This window comes from Orbicella faveolata, unplaced genomic scaffold, assembly GCF_042242905.1.
Source record: "Orbicella faveolata isolate gen_17 unplaced genomic scaffold, um_ofav_v1 contig_24, whole genome shotgun sequence".
Taxonomy (NCBI): Eukaryota; Metazoa; Cnidaria; class Anthozoa; order Scleractinia; family Merulinidae; genus Orbicella; species Orbicella faveolata.
The window spans coordinates 32188300-32202426 of NW_028301552.1; the positions used below are offsets into that span (position 1 = coordinate 32188300).

General features: G+C 38.7%; 3 protein-coding genes and 1 long non-coding RNA gene across 4 annotated transcripts in view; 2 read left to right on the plus strand and 2 right to left on the minus strand.

Moving 5' to 3' along the window:
• Positions 1 to 14127, plus strand: part of LOC110056225 (RNA polymerase II-associated protein 1-like) — a 29095-nt gene that overhangs the window by 7838 nt on the left and 7130 nt on the right. The window contains exons 12-16 of the mRNA XM_089292106.1: positions 344 to 501; positions 1306 to 1612; positions 1970 to 2041; positions 2312 to 2421; positions 2929 to 3136. Coding sequence (XP_089148232.1) covers positions 344 to 501; positions 1306 to 1612; positions 1970 to 2041; positions 2312 to 2421; positions 2929 to 3136 — 855 coding nt within the window. The remainder of the gene's footprint in view (positions 1 to 343; positions 502 to 1305; positions 1613 to 1969; positions 2042 to 2311; positions 2422 to 2928; positions 3137 to 14127) is intronic.
• Positions 3827 to 7228, minus strand: LOC149111324 (uncharacterized). Its single transcript, XM_089292112.1, has 4 exons — positions 7205 to 7228; positions 5995 to 6037; positions 4917 to 5206; positions 3827 to 4187 (listed from the first exon to the last, which is right to left on the minus strand). The coding sequence occupies exons 2-4, from the start codon at positions 5995 to 5997 to the stop codon at positions 4025 to 4027; spliced, it is 456 nt and encodes a 151-aa protein (XP_089148238.1). The 5' UTR covers positions 5998 to 6037; positions 7205 to 7228; the 3' UTR covers positions 3827 to 4024.
• Positions 7325 to 9673, plus strand: LOC149111325 (uncharacterized). The gene is made up of 2 exons (XR_016208017.1): positions 7325 to 9296; positions 9363 to 9673. It is a non-coding gene; the product is annotated as an uncharacterized LOC149111325 (long non-coding RNA).
• LOC149111326 (uncharacterized) lies at positions 9796 to 13285 on the minus strand. Its single transcript, XM_089292111.1, has 4 exons — positions 13147 to 13285; positions 11935 to 11977; positions 10852 to 11141; positions 9796 to 10157 (listed from the first exon to the last, which is right to left on the minus strand). Exons 2-4 carry the CDS (start codon positions 11935 to 11937, stop codon positions 9995 to 9997), a joined length of 456 nt encoding a protein of 151 aa, XP_089148237.1. The 5' UTR covers positions 11938 to 11977; positions 13147 to 13285; the 3' UTR covers positions 9796 to 9994.

Consider the following 14127-nt stretch of genomic DNA (forward strand, 5'->3'; position numbering starts at 1 on the left):
GAACAATTAACTTTTAAGGTAAAATCAATGTTGCACTAAACCCAGGCCTATTCCTACAGTATTGTGTTAATTGCCTAGGAGTATTTCTACTCCCCATTGGATGGGATGCCAGTCCATTGCACAATTATCTCCCAGTATTAACTTTGTGGCCACCCATTTAAACACCTGGGTCAGTTGAGGCATTGTGAGAGTAAAGTGCTGCTGAGCAACACAGTGCAATGACCTTGTCAGCACTTCAACATGGACATTGCACATGCTAACTACAACAGTGTACATGCTAACCACAAGTTCATTATTAAGTCTTATTAAGTCTATCAAGTCTAATTATCTACCATTTTTGCAGATTTCAAAGTACAATTTAATGGACCGACTGATGCGTTATACAGCTCTCAGTCCCAGGAGCATGCAAGTGGAATTACAAGAGGCTTATTCAGTTTACACTGAAAGTTTAAGAATGTGGAGAGTGTGTATTTTGTATGGATTAGGCTGTGATGCAGTCAGGTGAGTGTCATGCTCAGAGTGTACATTTTGTCCTCATTGTAATGATCACTTGGGCCAAACATTCCCATACTGTTGTGCTTATTCTGGTTTCTGTAGCATGAAGCATCTCAGAGCACTGCTACTACCATTGGATGGAAATGGTACATGTAGTGTTTGTGAGGTTGCCTGAACTGTTTGTTGGTACCCATTTTTGCTCTTGGGTGGGGAGAGGTCAGCCTTGCGAGAGTTAATAGTTAACTCTCACAATTTTTTTTTGATGTAACATTGGTCCTTTAAGGTGTGGCCCACTTGATCTGTAGCCCAGAACACTTGTCTAACCAGTAGGTAGTGGTGTCTCCCACACACTAATGAACTAAGAAGTCTCAGTCATTCTCTAAACATTGGCTGCTTACAAGTTCTTTAGACCAACATCACTAGATTGAGGCTGGGTGCTTAGAGTATTCAGGGGAATATGTCACGACTAGCTAGCCCTCAGACAGAGTAACATTCCCTTGACTGGTCACTTCTTGAAATTATGTGTCCTCTATTTTAGGAAGGGGGGAATCCTGAGAGGATCAGATTCTTCATTGTCATAACCTGTTAAGAGAAAAAACAGATTGAGAAATTGGTGGTTATGGAGAATGGCTTCCCAAACAAACCTGTCGGCTGACTGTTTGCCAACTGTTTGTGGGATGTGGGCCATCTTTTTCTCTGTTAAAAAACTGTTGGTAACCTATCAGTAGCCCGTCAGCAGCCTGTTGGTAACCTGTCAACCGACAGTTTTTTTCGCAGAGCTCTTCTTCACACTTTTCCTTTGTTTTCCAGAGAGATGTACTCAACTCTTATCGAACACTTGCAATCAATCCAATGTCTGTCCATTTTGATGGCAACACCTGAATACAAACCAGAGCTTTCCTGTGCAGCTGCGATGTTTGGTGTTATAGAAGCTATCATGCATGCTGCTGGAGCAACTGCTGACCAAACAGCTCCTGAACAGCATCATGGGAAGGATTCATTGCCACCTTTGGCTCTCAACTGGAGTCATGTGACAGGATTTCTGCCTCTCATTGGTGGATGCTTTACCAAGTGGGTTAAGGAGATTCTGAATTGTGATCCAAGTCCAACCATTCAGGTATGTCAAACAATTAAGTTTACTCTTCATTTACTCTTAACTCAGTCCATATAAGAAAAGAAAATCACTATTGTAAGTAATGTTAGTAATGTAAATAACGTTAGCATTGTAGGTAACGTAAGTATTGTAAAGCACATGGATCTTTCAATAAAAATAAAAATAACAAAAAAAAAAAAAAAAGAAAAAGAAAGAAAGAAAAGAAAAGAAAAGAAAATTAAACGTTCAAGTTTCCATCCATTAATGTTTTATTTCCTTTTAATCAGGGTGATATTTGTCTATTAGATACTCCTAGACAAATATCAATTTAAAAAATAAATGTTATTTCCATGCATTAATGTTTTATTTCCTTTTGATTAGGCTGAAAACCTTGGTCTTCTCTCTGGGGCCGTGGCTGCTTTGACTGCATACTATTCAAAATCGTGCAACCAGGTTGGTAATTTTGTTATTCACTAAATCAGATTGGTTATTGTCCATTCAATTTTCGATAAGATCAGTAACTAAAAATGCTTTTTATAAATGAATAAAATTGCGAGCTCGGCCATACGAGATCAATTTAGGATCAGAACAAAATAGGCACAAAATAGTCATCCTTGTCAACCTTGCCCAGTGGGGCTTGGCAATGTTTTGCATTTATTTAATATAGGTTTTTTGAAGTTTTTGTATATCGTAATGATTATTATTATTTTTCCTTGATTACAGATATCCTACTCTCCTGTTGATACTCTCCAGCAGTTAGAACAACTTACAAACACAGTTCTTCTTCCCTTGGTTAAGTCTCAATTCCTAGATTGGTGTTTCACGCAAATCAGGTAATGACAATATGGGCAAAAACCAGTTTGGAAGTCAGTTGACTCTGAAGAGGACTGCCTCTCAGGTTCTTGAGAACTTGGTGAAAAAGATATATGGGTTATTGACCAAGACTGAGGTCAATATGGCTGGATATTGGCCAAGTTCTTTTTTTGTGTGTGTGTTTATAGACCTAGACTCTGTCTGGGTCCATAAACACACACACACAAAAAAGAACTTGGCCAATATCCCACCATCTTGACCAAACAATCTTGGTCAATAAAGGATTAATTATATGGTCTTCGTGGAAATTTTTCTTGCAGGACACGGTGGATAGTCCCAAGCGGGCAAGATAGCACCATCTTTTGTGCTTGGGTAGCCAATCACAGCACAAGATTGGTTCATCTTGCTGCTCCCTCGCTTGAGCCCATTCATTTGAAAAAGGTTTTAGTGCCATTGCTTCTTCGAAATCAGTAATGATTATGACTAAAATGTATGGTAGGTAATTTTGTATAATCTTTCTGTTTTAGGTCTAATTCTGCCTTTAACAAGATCAGAGAATCAAAGGTTTCTAGGAAGTTTATTCCCAGTCTTCCAGACTTTGGCTCATTAGAACTAATCGAGAAGGCCGGAACTCATCCTTCGGAGTCCATCATCACTGAATTGCTGGGATTTACATCATCCTTAATGCAACTTATGTTTCAAGTCACAATGTTACACAAAGGAATTTCTGCAAAGGTGTGTTTCCTATGACTGTTGGATATCTATAGCGGGGCGTGGGGGGGGGGGGGGAGGGGAGAGTTGGGCCCATGCCCTCACTTTCATGTATCTTTATACAATAATGTTTTGTGTCCCAAAGTGTTTCAGAATGCAATGAATGGCATAACACCTAAGAGGATGCCCCTGTACTAGGCTCCATTTCTGCCGCTCTCTCATGTCCGGTTTGCATTCCTCCCCGAGAAGAGACGGCTGGATGCGTGACTCGTAAAGCATGTCTGTGACGTAAATTCATAGTTTAATTCATGTGGCGCTCCTGGTCGCCGGAAATGTCGTCTGATTACAACCTGGACAGGCAAGCATCACACCTACAGCTTGAAACAGTTCTCTACAGTCAAATCTCTATAGAGGTTGACCTTTTAAAAGAGGTGATCAAAATTTAGTGCGTTATGCTGTTGAATAAACCGATGAGCGCATCTACACATCTGCAAGTTTCAAATGACATATCAGTTGGTGTGAAGCATGGGAAGTTTATTACCCAGTAGAGAAATACTTGGAAATCGTAATTTGAAGGAAATATGCGTTAGAATTCTACTAAAACAATCAGACTAGTCCCTTTCGACTTCTATGAGGTGAGTTCAACCTTGAGCCTCAACAACTAGTATCAGGACAAGAGTTTTTATTAATTAAGTCAATCTTCATCACACGTAATTAATGAAATTGAATGTTTTATTGCTTTTCTGTCAAGACCCGTACATCTAAGTGTTAAAACTACATTAAAACTGTTGCACATGGCGTGATGCTGTTTTATTTAAAATTACACATTCCTGGTAACATCAACAACTTGGGAGTTTTCTCATCACAAATTAATCGCAAAAGTGAGTATATGACAAGCTAACAACAAGTTTCTCAAGCTCTGTCCTGTTGTTTCAACTTCGCTACTATAAAATCATAGGTGAATTCATCATCATCGTGACATTCCACGCATTTAATCCCAGTAAATGATTTCTTCAGGTTCTCATTTGTAGAGGCATAGACCATCTTTTGCTTCACTGACACGCAATCTGAACACCTGCAAATATTGAATGCCATTCAAGTCAGTAAACAAAATTTGCAGCCACACTCTAAGTGGAAGAAAGCGATGAAACATGCTAAGCCTGCCAGAATACAGTTGTATGAAAAAGTTGTTGGTCAGTCAGTGAAACAAGCTACTTGGAATAACAAATTACTAGATCTCTTAACAGGGCTCAAATCTATGACCTACTGTACACCATTCAGATGCACCAGGCCATGTAACCAGGTTCAAATTTGTTGTTGTATGACAACGTGTGGAAAGAACTCTTGCTTCATGTATCTTTTTGTCCTAATTAAGTTTAAAGAAAACATCTCTCTCAACGATACCACGTTTCCTCAGTGTAACTCAAATTAAAATTTATTTCAAGATAGTTACCAAATAAGTCTGACACTACATCTAGTACAAGTGGAGACAGGTTACGGAATGCGCAGTAATGTTTATTCCTGTCTCCACTCTTGTGAATCTCCGACTTTAATGTCATGACCAGGCTCCCAGCCAGGTGACCTCATTTTGAGACAAAAACAGATTGTCAGCGGTCTAGGCCAGGACTCGAACCAGGACCGCTCGATCTGGAGGCGAGTGCACTAACCATGAGGTCACCATGCCTTCACTACTATGATATGTTTTTCTAGTTATTGCAACTGTGGTACCTGTAATTGCATTGTTGTCTTCATATTCTGTGGGACAAATGTAAATTGTTCAATTCTAGCAAGTTTTCTTACTTACCAATATATGTACACGACAACATCTTTTTTACCAGCACCTGAACCCCTTTCATATGTGACGTCCGCCAGGATGTAACGGGGCTCTTGGGATTTCAGAACTGTTTCCCTCATCTCATCGAAACTTGCTTGAGTTGTACTTAGTTCTCTGTCTTCGAGCTTCAAACCTTTCTGTTCCAGGACAATTGCTGTTTTTTCTTGATTGATCATCATGATAGCATATCCATGCTGTTTTTTGTCTTTAATTTTAGCGAACATATCTTTGCATTCAGCATCCAATTTAATACCAGAGGACTGGAATAGAGAGAAAAAGGTTGATCACTGGAATGATATAAAATTGCGCTCTGATCAGACCATTTACCAAACACAGTGTTGCTATCCATGAGAAACAGAAATTAAGAAATCTCATCAACAAAACCTGCATCCCTGACCTTTTTTTAGACAGTCAGAATTTCCCAGTTTTGTAAGTGTGGAAACACAGACGGATTTTCGCTGTGGCGTGAAACAATAGCCAGAAATTTGTCTGTGTTCGAAGGCTACAGTTTTGTTTGACCTAAGAAAATAATGTTCCCTGCATTTTATTCTGACCGGACTGTGGCCACTATGTTGAAGCCTCACAACCAATTCTTTACTTGTCTAACGTCGTGACTTCTTTCAAGGACACAGCAAAATCAGCATGTGGTTTTCAACAGTTTCAGTTTTGCCATCACAAAAGGTCAAATTTCCAAGAGAAATTTTTGAATTATGATAATTTGCCCACAAGCTAGAATGGGTTATGTAGAGTGCACACACAAAAAAATGCTACAACTTTTTTGCCCAAATCAAAGACTGATTCTAAATGGTTTTGGAACTGAAGTCTAACTGCCCAGGGTTACGCTGCTATTGTAAACTTTGGTTTTTTGGATTGTGACTTCAGGTGGTGTCCTGGTTCTCAGAGGACTAGTTCTACCTGGCCTGAACCTAAGTCAAACATATTCGTTTCCACTAATGAAAATACCGTGTGTTTCAACAGCTCTCTTGCATGTTGCGCCTATTAAAATGATCAACAAATATTGCCATTAAATCCAAATTCATGTACTAACCATGGTTGCAGTAGATGGATTGAATTTTCAAATATTTTAATACCTGCAAAAAAGGGTATAACAGATTACAGGTTAATCAAATAATAAACTGAAAGACCCTATACATCTTGACTTCCGAGTACCTTTCCATCGATTCCAAAATATTTTGACCTTGGCTGGAAACAGACTGAAATGTCGGTTGCCACTTAAACTCTCCAACAAATCTAAATACAGGCAATAAAACATAGCTATTCTTACAGTTAACATTCCAATGCCAAAGCGATTCATAGTCGTGTTTGTGAACGGAATAAATAGTTTTCCTAGTTATGTAACAAAAGCAAGCCATCTCCGGCATCCCGACAAAACAGGTCACGTGTATGCCGAATTGCACGATGCAGAATCAGAGCTATAAACAAGCAAATGATTAAGAAACAAAACTCAGTCTCATAGACACATGCTTTGTACCGATGTCATTTGTTTTCATCCCCGCCGCGGGGAGGCCGATTTGCGTCCAAGATCCACCGGTTGTCCTTTAAAATCTTAGTCCAGTTGGCATTAGGACTGCGTTCGCCTTTTTGTCGAACGCAATCAGAGCAAACAAATTTTATTGCACACCAGTTAACACAGTGTCCCAAAACGTCAAATGCAATGAACGGAGAAGTCTGATTTAGCAGATGTACCTGAAAACAAGGCTTAAAGCCCGTGAAAAAATCCTAGAGGGACAGACAATTTGCCGTCTTCGCAAATACCATTCTCAAAATTTTCCCGTTCCAGGCAAACCGAAACAAATGTATCAGCTATCTTAAAGGTTGACATCCAAACAACAAAAGTTCGCCTAACTAAATACTCAATGTCTTTTTCCATGCTTTGATTCAGTTACGAAATTGTTGCTTTGAAAATGTTGGGCATACTTCCTAACGTCCGTGGCGACTCGAGCCTTTGGCACTACATCAACTTTATCTTGGTGCGTACACCACGAAAACTGCATCAGTGCTACTTGAGTTAAGATACTGGACTGATTGCCAGCCAAATATATAGCAAGAAAGAGCGAACGTTTGGAAAACCATGCCCGTGATGAATGTATGTGAACAAGTTAACTTAAGTCTGCACTTGCAATCAAGGGCTTGCCATGATTTATCATATAAACTGTGCCACTACAAAATTCTTAGGCAAGCAAATGCACGCAAAATTTACCCCCAAAATTATATCCAAACAACAAACACAAGTATACCTTGTGGAAATTTCTTGCTTTGCTAGTGGCTCCAGTCAGTCAATGTGAAAATGAAATAGTTAGGAATTTAGTTTCATTTATAGGCAATAACGCACATGACTCAGCATATTCTGCTCTACCACTGCAGCAACTATAACTAAACTAAAATCCAAAAAAGGAAAACATGATAAACACAGAACCTCTAGTTTGCTGATATCTTATGGAAATACTATTAAAAGAATTTTGACAGGTAACGTTTATTCAAGGAGGTATAGTAATTGTTTTCAAACAGTTATAAAACACAGCTACAGCCGGGTAGCAAAAGAAACCTTATAAGGAAAATAAAAGTATGCTGTCACTTTTGAAACATTACTTCATGGTTTTGCACAGGTGCAATCATTTACATATGGTTAAAACTGTAGTATCATTATTATGTAAGCAAGGAATTAAGTCAGGGTTTGTTGTGGAAATGAGGTCACTAGCTACAAAATGCAGTTGTGTGACAAGAGCCATATTAGGAAAACCGATCAAACGCCTCCACGCAAAGAGAACATTTTGTGTCAGCACTTTTAATTAATTAAACGATTGTAATAGCAAACGTTTGGAGTTGTGTTCAACCTCAACCCTGAAAGCTAGGTGGCTTTTAATCCTCGTGTATAAAGTAAATGTTGCTGTGCAAATGTCTTTTTTCAGCTATTTAATTTTTAAAATTTCGTCGACTAAGTAAACACCTAGAGTTGACTAGAGTGAGGTTCGAATGGCAACACTGGATAGTTCAGTTGTATAAGTTATGCGGGTAGTTAGTAAGATCGTGATGCTTTCTCAAAGCTACTTTAGTTATCAAGAGCTCATAGTTTTATCTGGCAACCGTTCATAAATTTTCTGCTCCGTGTTTACGTTGCAAGTTAATTTAATACAACAAACTTCCGGCATCACATGTTACCATATACGGGCATGAAAATGTTCACTGTGCAAGGTCTACGAGCGGTTTTGTTGCCAGTCGATGTTGTGAAAAATACACAAATGATTTCGCACTACACATGTTAAAGCATGTCAGGCTGTTTACCATTCAAAACAAACAAGAAATCTCTCTTTTTCCTCAATCGAAGTGCGCGAGCGAATATAATAATAAGGTTTCAAATTACATTTGCACACAAATTTGCATAAATGTCAGCGTGGTGTTTTTTGCGAATAACTTCCGAGAATTTGCGAACCTTAACACAGTTTATAAAGAAATATTCAAGCTACATTATTTTTACTGAATCAAACAAAAAAGTTAGGAACATTTTTACAAAAGGAACTCATTTATATTGGAAAACATTTTACTTACGGCGCGCGTCGAGTTTAGTCGTGTCACGCAACATGATTTTGTTCAGACAGGGTCAGACAGACACAGTTTGCTAAAAACAATTGGTCATTGCTAGGTGTGTTTGAAGAACTAGGGAAAAAGATTTCGCTAAATTTTCATCAATGCAGAATTTCCTTGCTGTAGGACTTAGCAAGAACACTTGAAATTGAAAGTTGATCCATGAAAAGATTGCACAATCCCGCGCAATCGACGTTTTTTCCCGCACAATTTCTTATTTGCCTCAAAAATCCTGCGCAATTTAAATTTGTTTTTTCCGGAACCCTGTCAGAAGACCAGCATATATAGTATTCTTACTATCAGTTGTATTTCAAAATAAAGTTACAGTCCAGAATACAATGAATGACATTACCCCTAGAGTATGTCTTTAAATCACCGAGAGGATGCCCCTCTACTAGGTTCGATTTGCACCGCTCTCTCGTGTTCGCTCTACGTTCCTCCCCGAGAAGAGACGGTTGGACGCGTGACCTGCAAAGCATATCTGTGACGTAACTTGATAATTTAATTCATGTGGCACTCCTGGTCGTCGGAAATGTCGTCTCATTACAACCTGGATAGGCCCAGATGACACCTACAGCTTGAAACATTTCTACCTTTGCCGTTGTCTTTTTTTTTTTAAAATTGTAATGGAGCCCATCTATAATCAAAATCGGCAGGATAGATACTTGAAGTCTGTAGTCTGCATTTTACCCCACTCTACATTTTACCCCCGGTCTGCAGTCTGCAATCTGTGTTTTACACTAACCGGTTTTTTTAGAACAATAGGCCCTCGACAACAACACTCTATTATTTAGACGTATACAACCAGTGTAGTCAACATACAGTGGCTGGATGTAATCTATGAAGTCTATGACATAACAACGTTTTCTCGTTTTTTTCCGAAGTTTCGGAGGAACATGTAGAAATAAAAGGATGATTAAATTCCTGAAAAGACGCAAAAAGGACATTTACGGTTGCTCTTGACTTTAAAACTCGAAACAGTTGAACAAACTGATAAGTGCGCCTACATATCTCCCATATCAATGAGTTTCAAATGACATATCAGTCGGCGCGAAGCACGGGGAGTTTATCACAACGTAGAGAAAAACTTGGAAATAATTATTTGAAGGAAATGCACGATGGAATTTTACTAAAACAATCAGCCTAGTCGCTCTCGACTTCCACGAGGTGAGTTCAACCTTGAGCCTCAACAACTAGTATCAGGACAAGAGATTTTATTAATTAAGTCAATCTTCCCCACACGTAATTAAAGAAATTGAAGGTTTTATTGCTTTTCTGTCAAGACGCGTACATCTAAGTGTTAAAACTACATTAAAACTGTTGTATATGGCGTGATGCTGTTTTATTTAAAATTACACATTCCTGGTAAGCATCATCAACTTGGGAGTTTTCTTATCACAAATTAATCGCAAAAGTGAGTATATGACAAGCTAACAACAAGTTTCTCAAGCTCTGTCCTGTTGTTTCAACTTCGCTACTATACAATCATAGGTGAATTCATCATCATCGTGACATTCCACGCATTTAATGCCAGTAAATGATTTCTTCAGGTTCTCATTTGTAGAGGCATAGACCATCTTTTGCTTAACTGACACGCAATCTGAACACCTACAAATATTGAATGCCATTCAAGTCAGTAAACAAATTTGCAGCCACACTCTAAGTGGAAGAAAACGATGAAACATGTTAACCCTGCTAGAATACAGTTGTATGAGAAAGTTGTTGGTCAGTCAGTGAAGCAAGCTACTAGGAATAACAAGTTACTAGGTATCTCAAGAGGGGTCAAATCTATGACCTTCTGTGCGCCATTCAGATGCTCTAGGTCGTGTAACTAGGTTCAACTTTGTTGATGTATGACAATGTGTCGAAAGAACTCGTGGTACATATATCTCTTTGTCCTAATTAAGTTCCTTAGTGTATTTCAAATTAAAATTTATTTAAAGATAGTTACCAAATAAGTCTGACACTACATGTAGCACAAGTGGAGACAGGTTACGGCATGCGCAGTAATGTGTATTCCTGTCTGCACTACTGTGAGTCTGCGAGTTTAATGTCATGCCCAGGCTCTTAGCTAGGTGGCGTCATTTTGAGAGAAAAACAGATTGTCAGCGGTCTAGGCCAGGACTCGAACCGGGACCGCTCCATCTGGAGGCGAGTGCACTAACCATGAGGTCACCATGCCTTCACTACTATGATCTGTTTTTCTAGTTATATCAACTGTGGTACCTGTAATTGCATTGCTGTCTTCATATTCTGTGGGACAAATGTAAATTGTTCAATTCTAGCAAGTTTTCTTACTTACCAATATATGTACACGACAACATCTTTTTTACCAGCACCTGAACCCCTTTCATATGTGACGTCCGCCAGGATGTAACGGGGCTCTTGGGATTTCAGAACTGTTTCCCTCATCTCATCGAAACTTGCTTGAGTTGTACTTAGTTCTCTGTCTTCGAGCTTCAAACCTTTCTGTTCCAGGACAATTGCTGTTTTTTCTTGATTGATCATCATGATCGCATATCCATGCTGTTTTTTGTCTTTAATTTTAGCGAACATATCTTTGCATTCAGCATCCAATTTAATACCAGAGGACTAGAATAGAGAGAAAAAGGTTGATCACTGGAATGATATAAAATTGTGCTATGATCAGACCATTTACCAAACACAGTGTTGCCACCCATGAGAAACAGAAATTAGCAAATCTGATCACCAAAACTTGCATCCCTGACTTTGGTTTAGACAGTTAGAATTTCCCAGTTTTGTAAGTGTGCGAACACAGACGGATTTTCGCTGTGGCGTGAAACAATAACCAGAAATTTGTCTGTGTTCGCAGGCTGCAGTTTTGTTTGACCTAAAAAAAAAATGTTCCCTGCATTTTATTCTGACCGGACTGTGGCCACTATATTAAACCCTCACAACCAATTCTTTACTTGTCTAACGTCTTGACATATTTCAAGAACACAGCAAAATCAGCATGTGGTTTTTAACAGTTTCAGTTTAGCCAGTACAAAAGGTCAAGTTTCCGAGAGAAATTTTTGAATTATGATAATTTGCCCACAAGCTAAAATGGGTTATGTAGTGTGCACACACAAAAAAAAATGCTACAACTTTTTTGCCCAATCAAACACTGATTCTAAATGGTTTTGGAACTGAAGTGTAACTGCCCAGGGGCAGTTACGCTGCTATATTAAACTTTCGGTTTTTGGATTGTGACTTCAGGTGGTGTCCTGGTTCTCAGAGGACTAGTTCTACCTGGCCTGAACCTAAGTCAAACACATTCGTTTCCGCTAATGAAAATACCATGTGTTTCAACAGCTCTCTTGCATGTTGTGCCTGTTAAAATGATCAACAAATATTGCCATTAAATCCAAATTCATGTACTAACCATGGTTGCAGTAGATGGATTGAATTTTCAAATATTTCAATACCTGCAAAAAAGGGTATAACAGATTACAGGTTAATCAAATGATAAACTGAAAGATGCTATACATCTTGACTTCCGAGTACCTTTCTATCGATTCCAAAATATTTTGACGTTGGCTGGAAACAGACTAAAATGTCTGTTGCGACTTAAACTCTCCAACAAATCTAAATACAGGCAATAAAACATAGCTATTCTTACAGTTAAAATTCCAATGCCAAAGCGATTCAAAGTCGTGTTTGTGGACGGAATAAATAGTTTTCCTAGTTATGTAACAAAAGCAAGCCATCTCCGGCATCCCGACAAAACAGGTCACGTGCATGCTGAATTGCACGATGCAGAATCAGAGCTATAAACAAGCGAATGATTAAGAAACAAAACTCAGTCTCATAGACACATGCTTTGTGCCGATGTCATTTGTTTTCATCCCTGCCGCGGGGAGGCCGATTTTACGTCCAAGATCCACCGGTTGTCCTTTAAAATCTCAGTCCAGTTGGCATTAGGACTGCGTTCGCCTTTTTGTCGAACGCAATCAGAGCAAACAAATTCCAATGCACACCAGTTAACACAGTGTCCCAAAACGTCAAATGCAACGAACGGAGAAGACTGATTTAGCAGATGTACCTGAAAACAAGGCTTAAAGCCCGTGAAAAAATCCTAGAGGGACATACAGTTTGCGGTCTTCACAAATAGGAATCTCAAAATTTTCCCGTTCCAGGCAAACCGAAACAAATGTGTCAGTTATCTTAAAGGTTGACATCCAAACAACAAAAGTTCGCCTAACTAAATACTCCATGTCTTTTTCCATGTTTTGATTCAGTTACGAAACTGTTGCTTTGAACATGTTGGGCATACTCCCTAAGATCCCTCGCGACTCAAGCCTTTGGCACTACATCAACTTTCTCTTGCTGCGTATGCCATGAAAACTGCATCAGTGCTACTTGAGTTAAGACACTGGACGGATTGCCAGTCGAACATGTAGGAAGAAAGAACGAACGTTTTGGAAAACCATGCCCGTGATGAATGTATGTGAACAAGTTGACTTAAATCTGCACTTGCAATCAAGGGCTTGCCATGATTTATCATATAAACTGTGCCACTACAAAATTCTTAGGCAAGCAAATGCACGCAAAATTTACCCCCAAAATTATTGCCTAACAACAAACACAGGTGTACCTTGTGGAAATTTCTTCCTTTGCTAGTGGCTCCAGGCAGTCAATGTGAAAATGAAATAGTTGGGAATTTAGTTTCATTTATAGGCAAGAACGCACATGACTCAGCACATTCTGCTCTACCACTGCAGCAACTATAACTAAACTAAAATCCAAAAAAGGGAAACATGATAAACACAGAACCTCTAGTTTGCTAATATCTTATGGAAATACTATTAAAAGAATTTTGACAGGTAACGTTTATTCAAAGAGGTATAGTAATTGTTTTCAAACTGTTATAAAGCACAGCTACAGCCGGGTAGCAAAAGAAACCTTATAAGGAAAATAAAAGTATGCTGTCACTTTTGAAACATTACTTCGTGGTTTTGCACAGGTGCAATCATTCATATATGGTTAAAACTGTAGTATCATTATTATATAAGGAAGGAATTAAGTAAGGGTTTGTTTTGGAAATGAGGTCACTAGCTACAAAATACAGTTGTGTGACAAGAGCCATATTAGGAAAACCGATCAAACGCCTCCATGCAAAGAGAACATTTTGTGTCAGCACTTTTAATTAATTAAACGATTGTAGTTGCAAACGTTTGCAGTTGCGTGCAACTTCAACGCTGAAAGCTAGATGGCTTTTAATCCTCGTGTATAAAGTAAATGTTGCTGTGCAAATGTCTTTTTTCAGCTCTTTAATTTTTAAAATCTCGTCGTGTAAGTAAACACCTAGAGTTGACTAGAGTGAGGTTCGAATTGCAAATTTACGGGCCCAAACAACACTGGACAGTTCAGTTTTATAAGTTATGCAGGTAGTTAGTAAGATCGTGATGCCTTCTCATAGCTACTTTAGTTATCAAGAGCTCATAGTTTTATCTGGCAACCGTTCATAAATTTTCTGCTCCGTGTTTACGTTGCAAGTTAATTTAATACAAACTTCCGGCATCACACGTTACCATATACGGGCATGAAAATGTTTACTGTAGAAGGTCTACAAGCG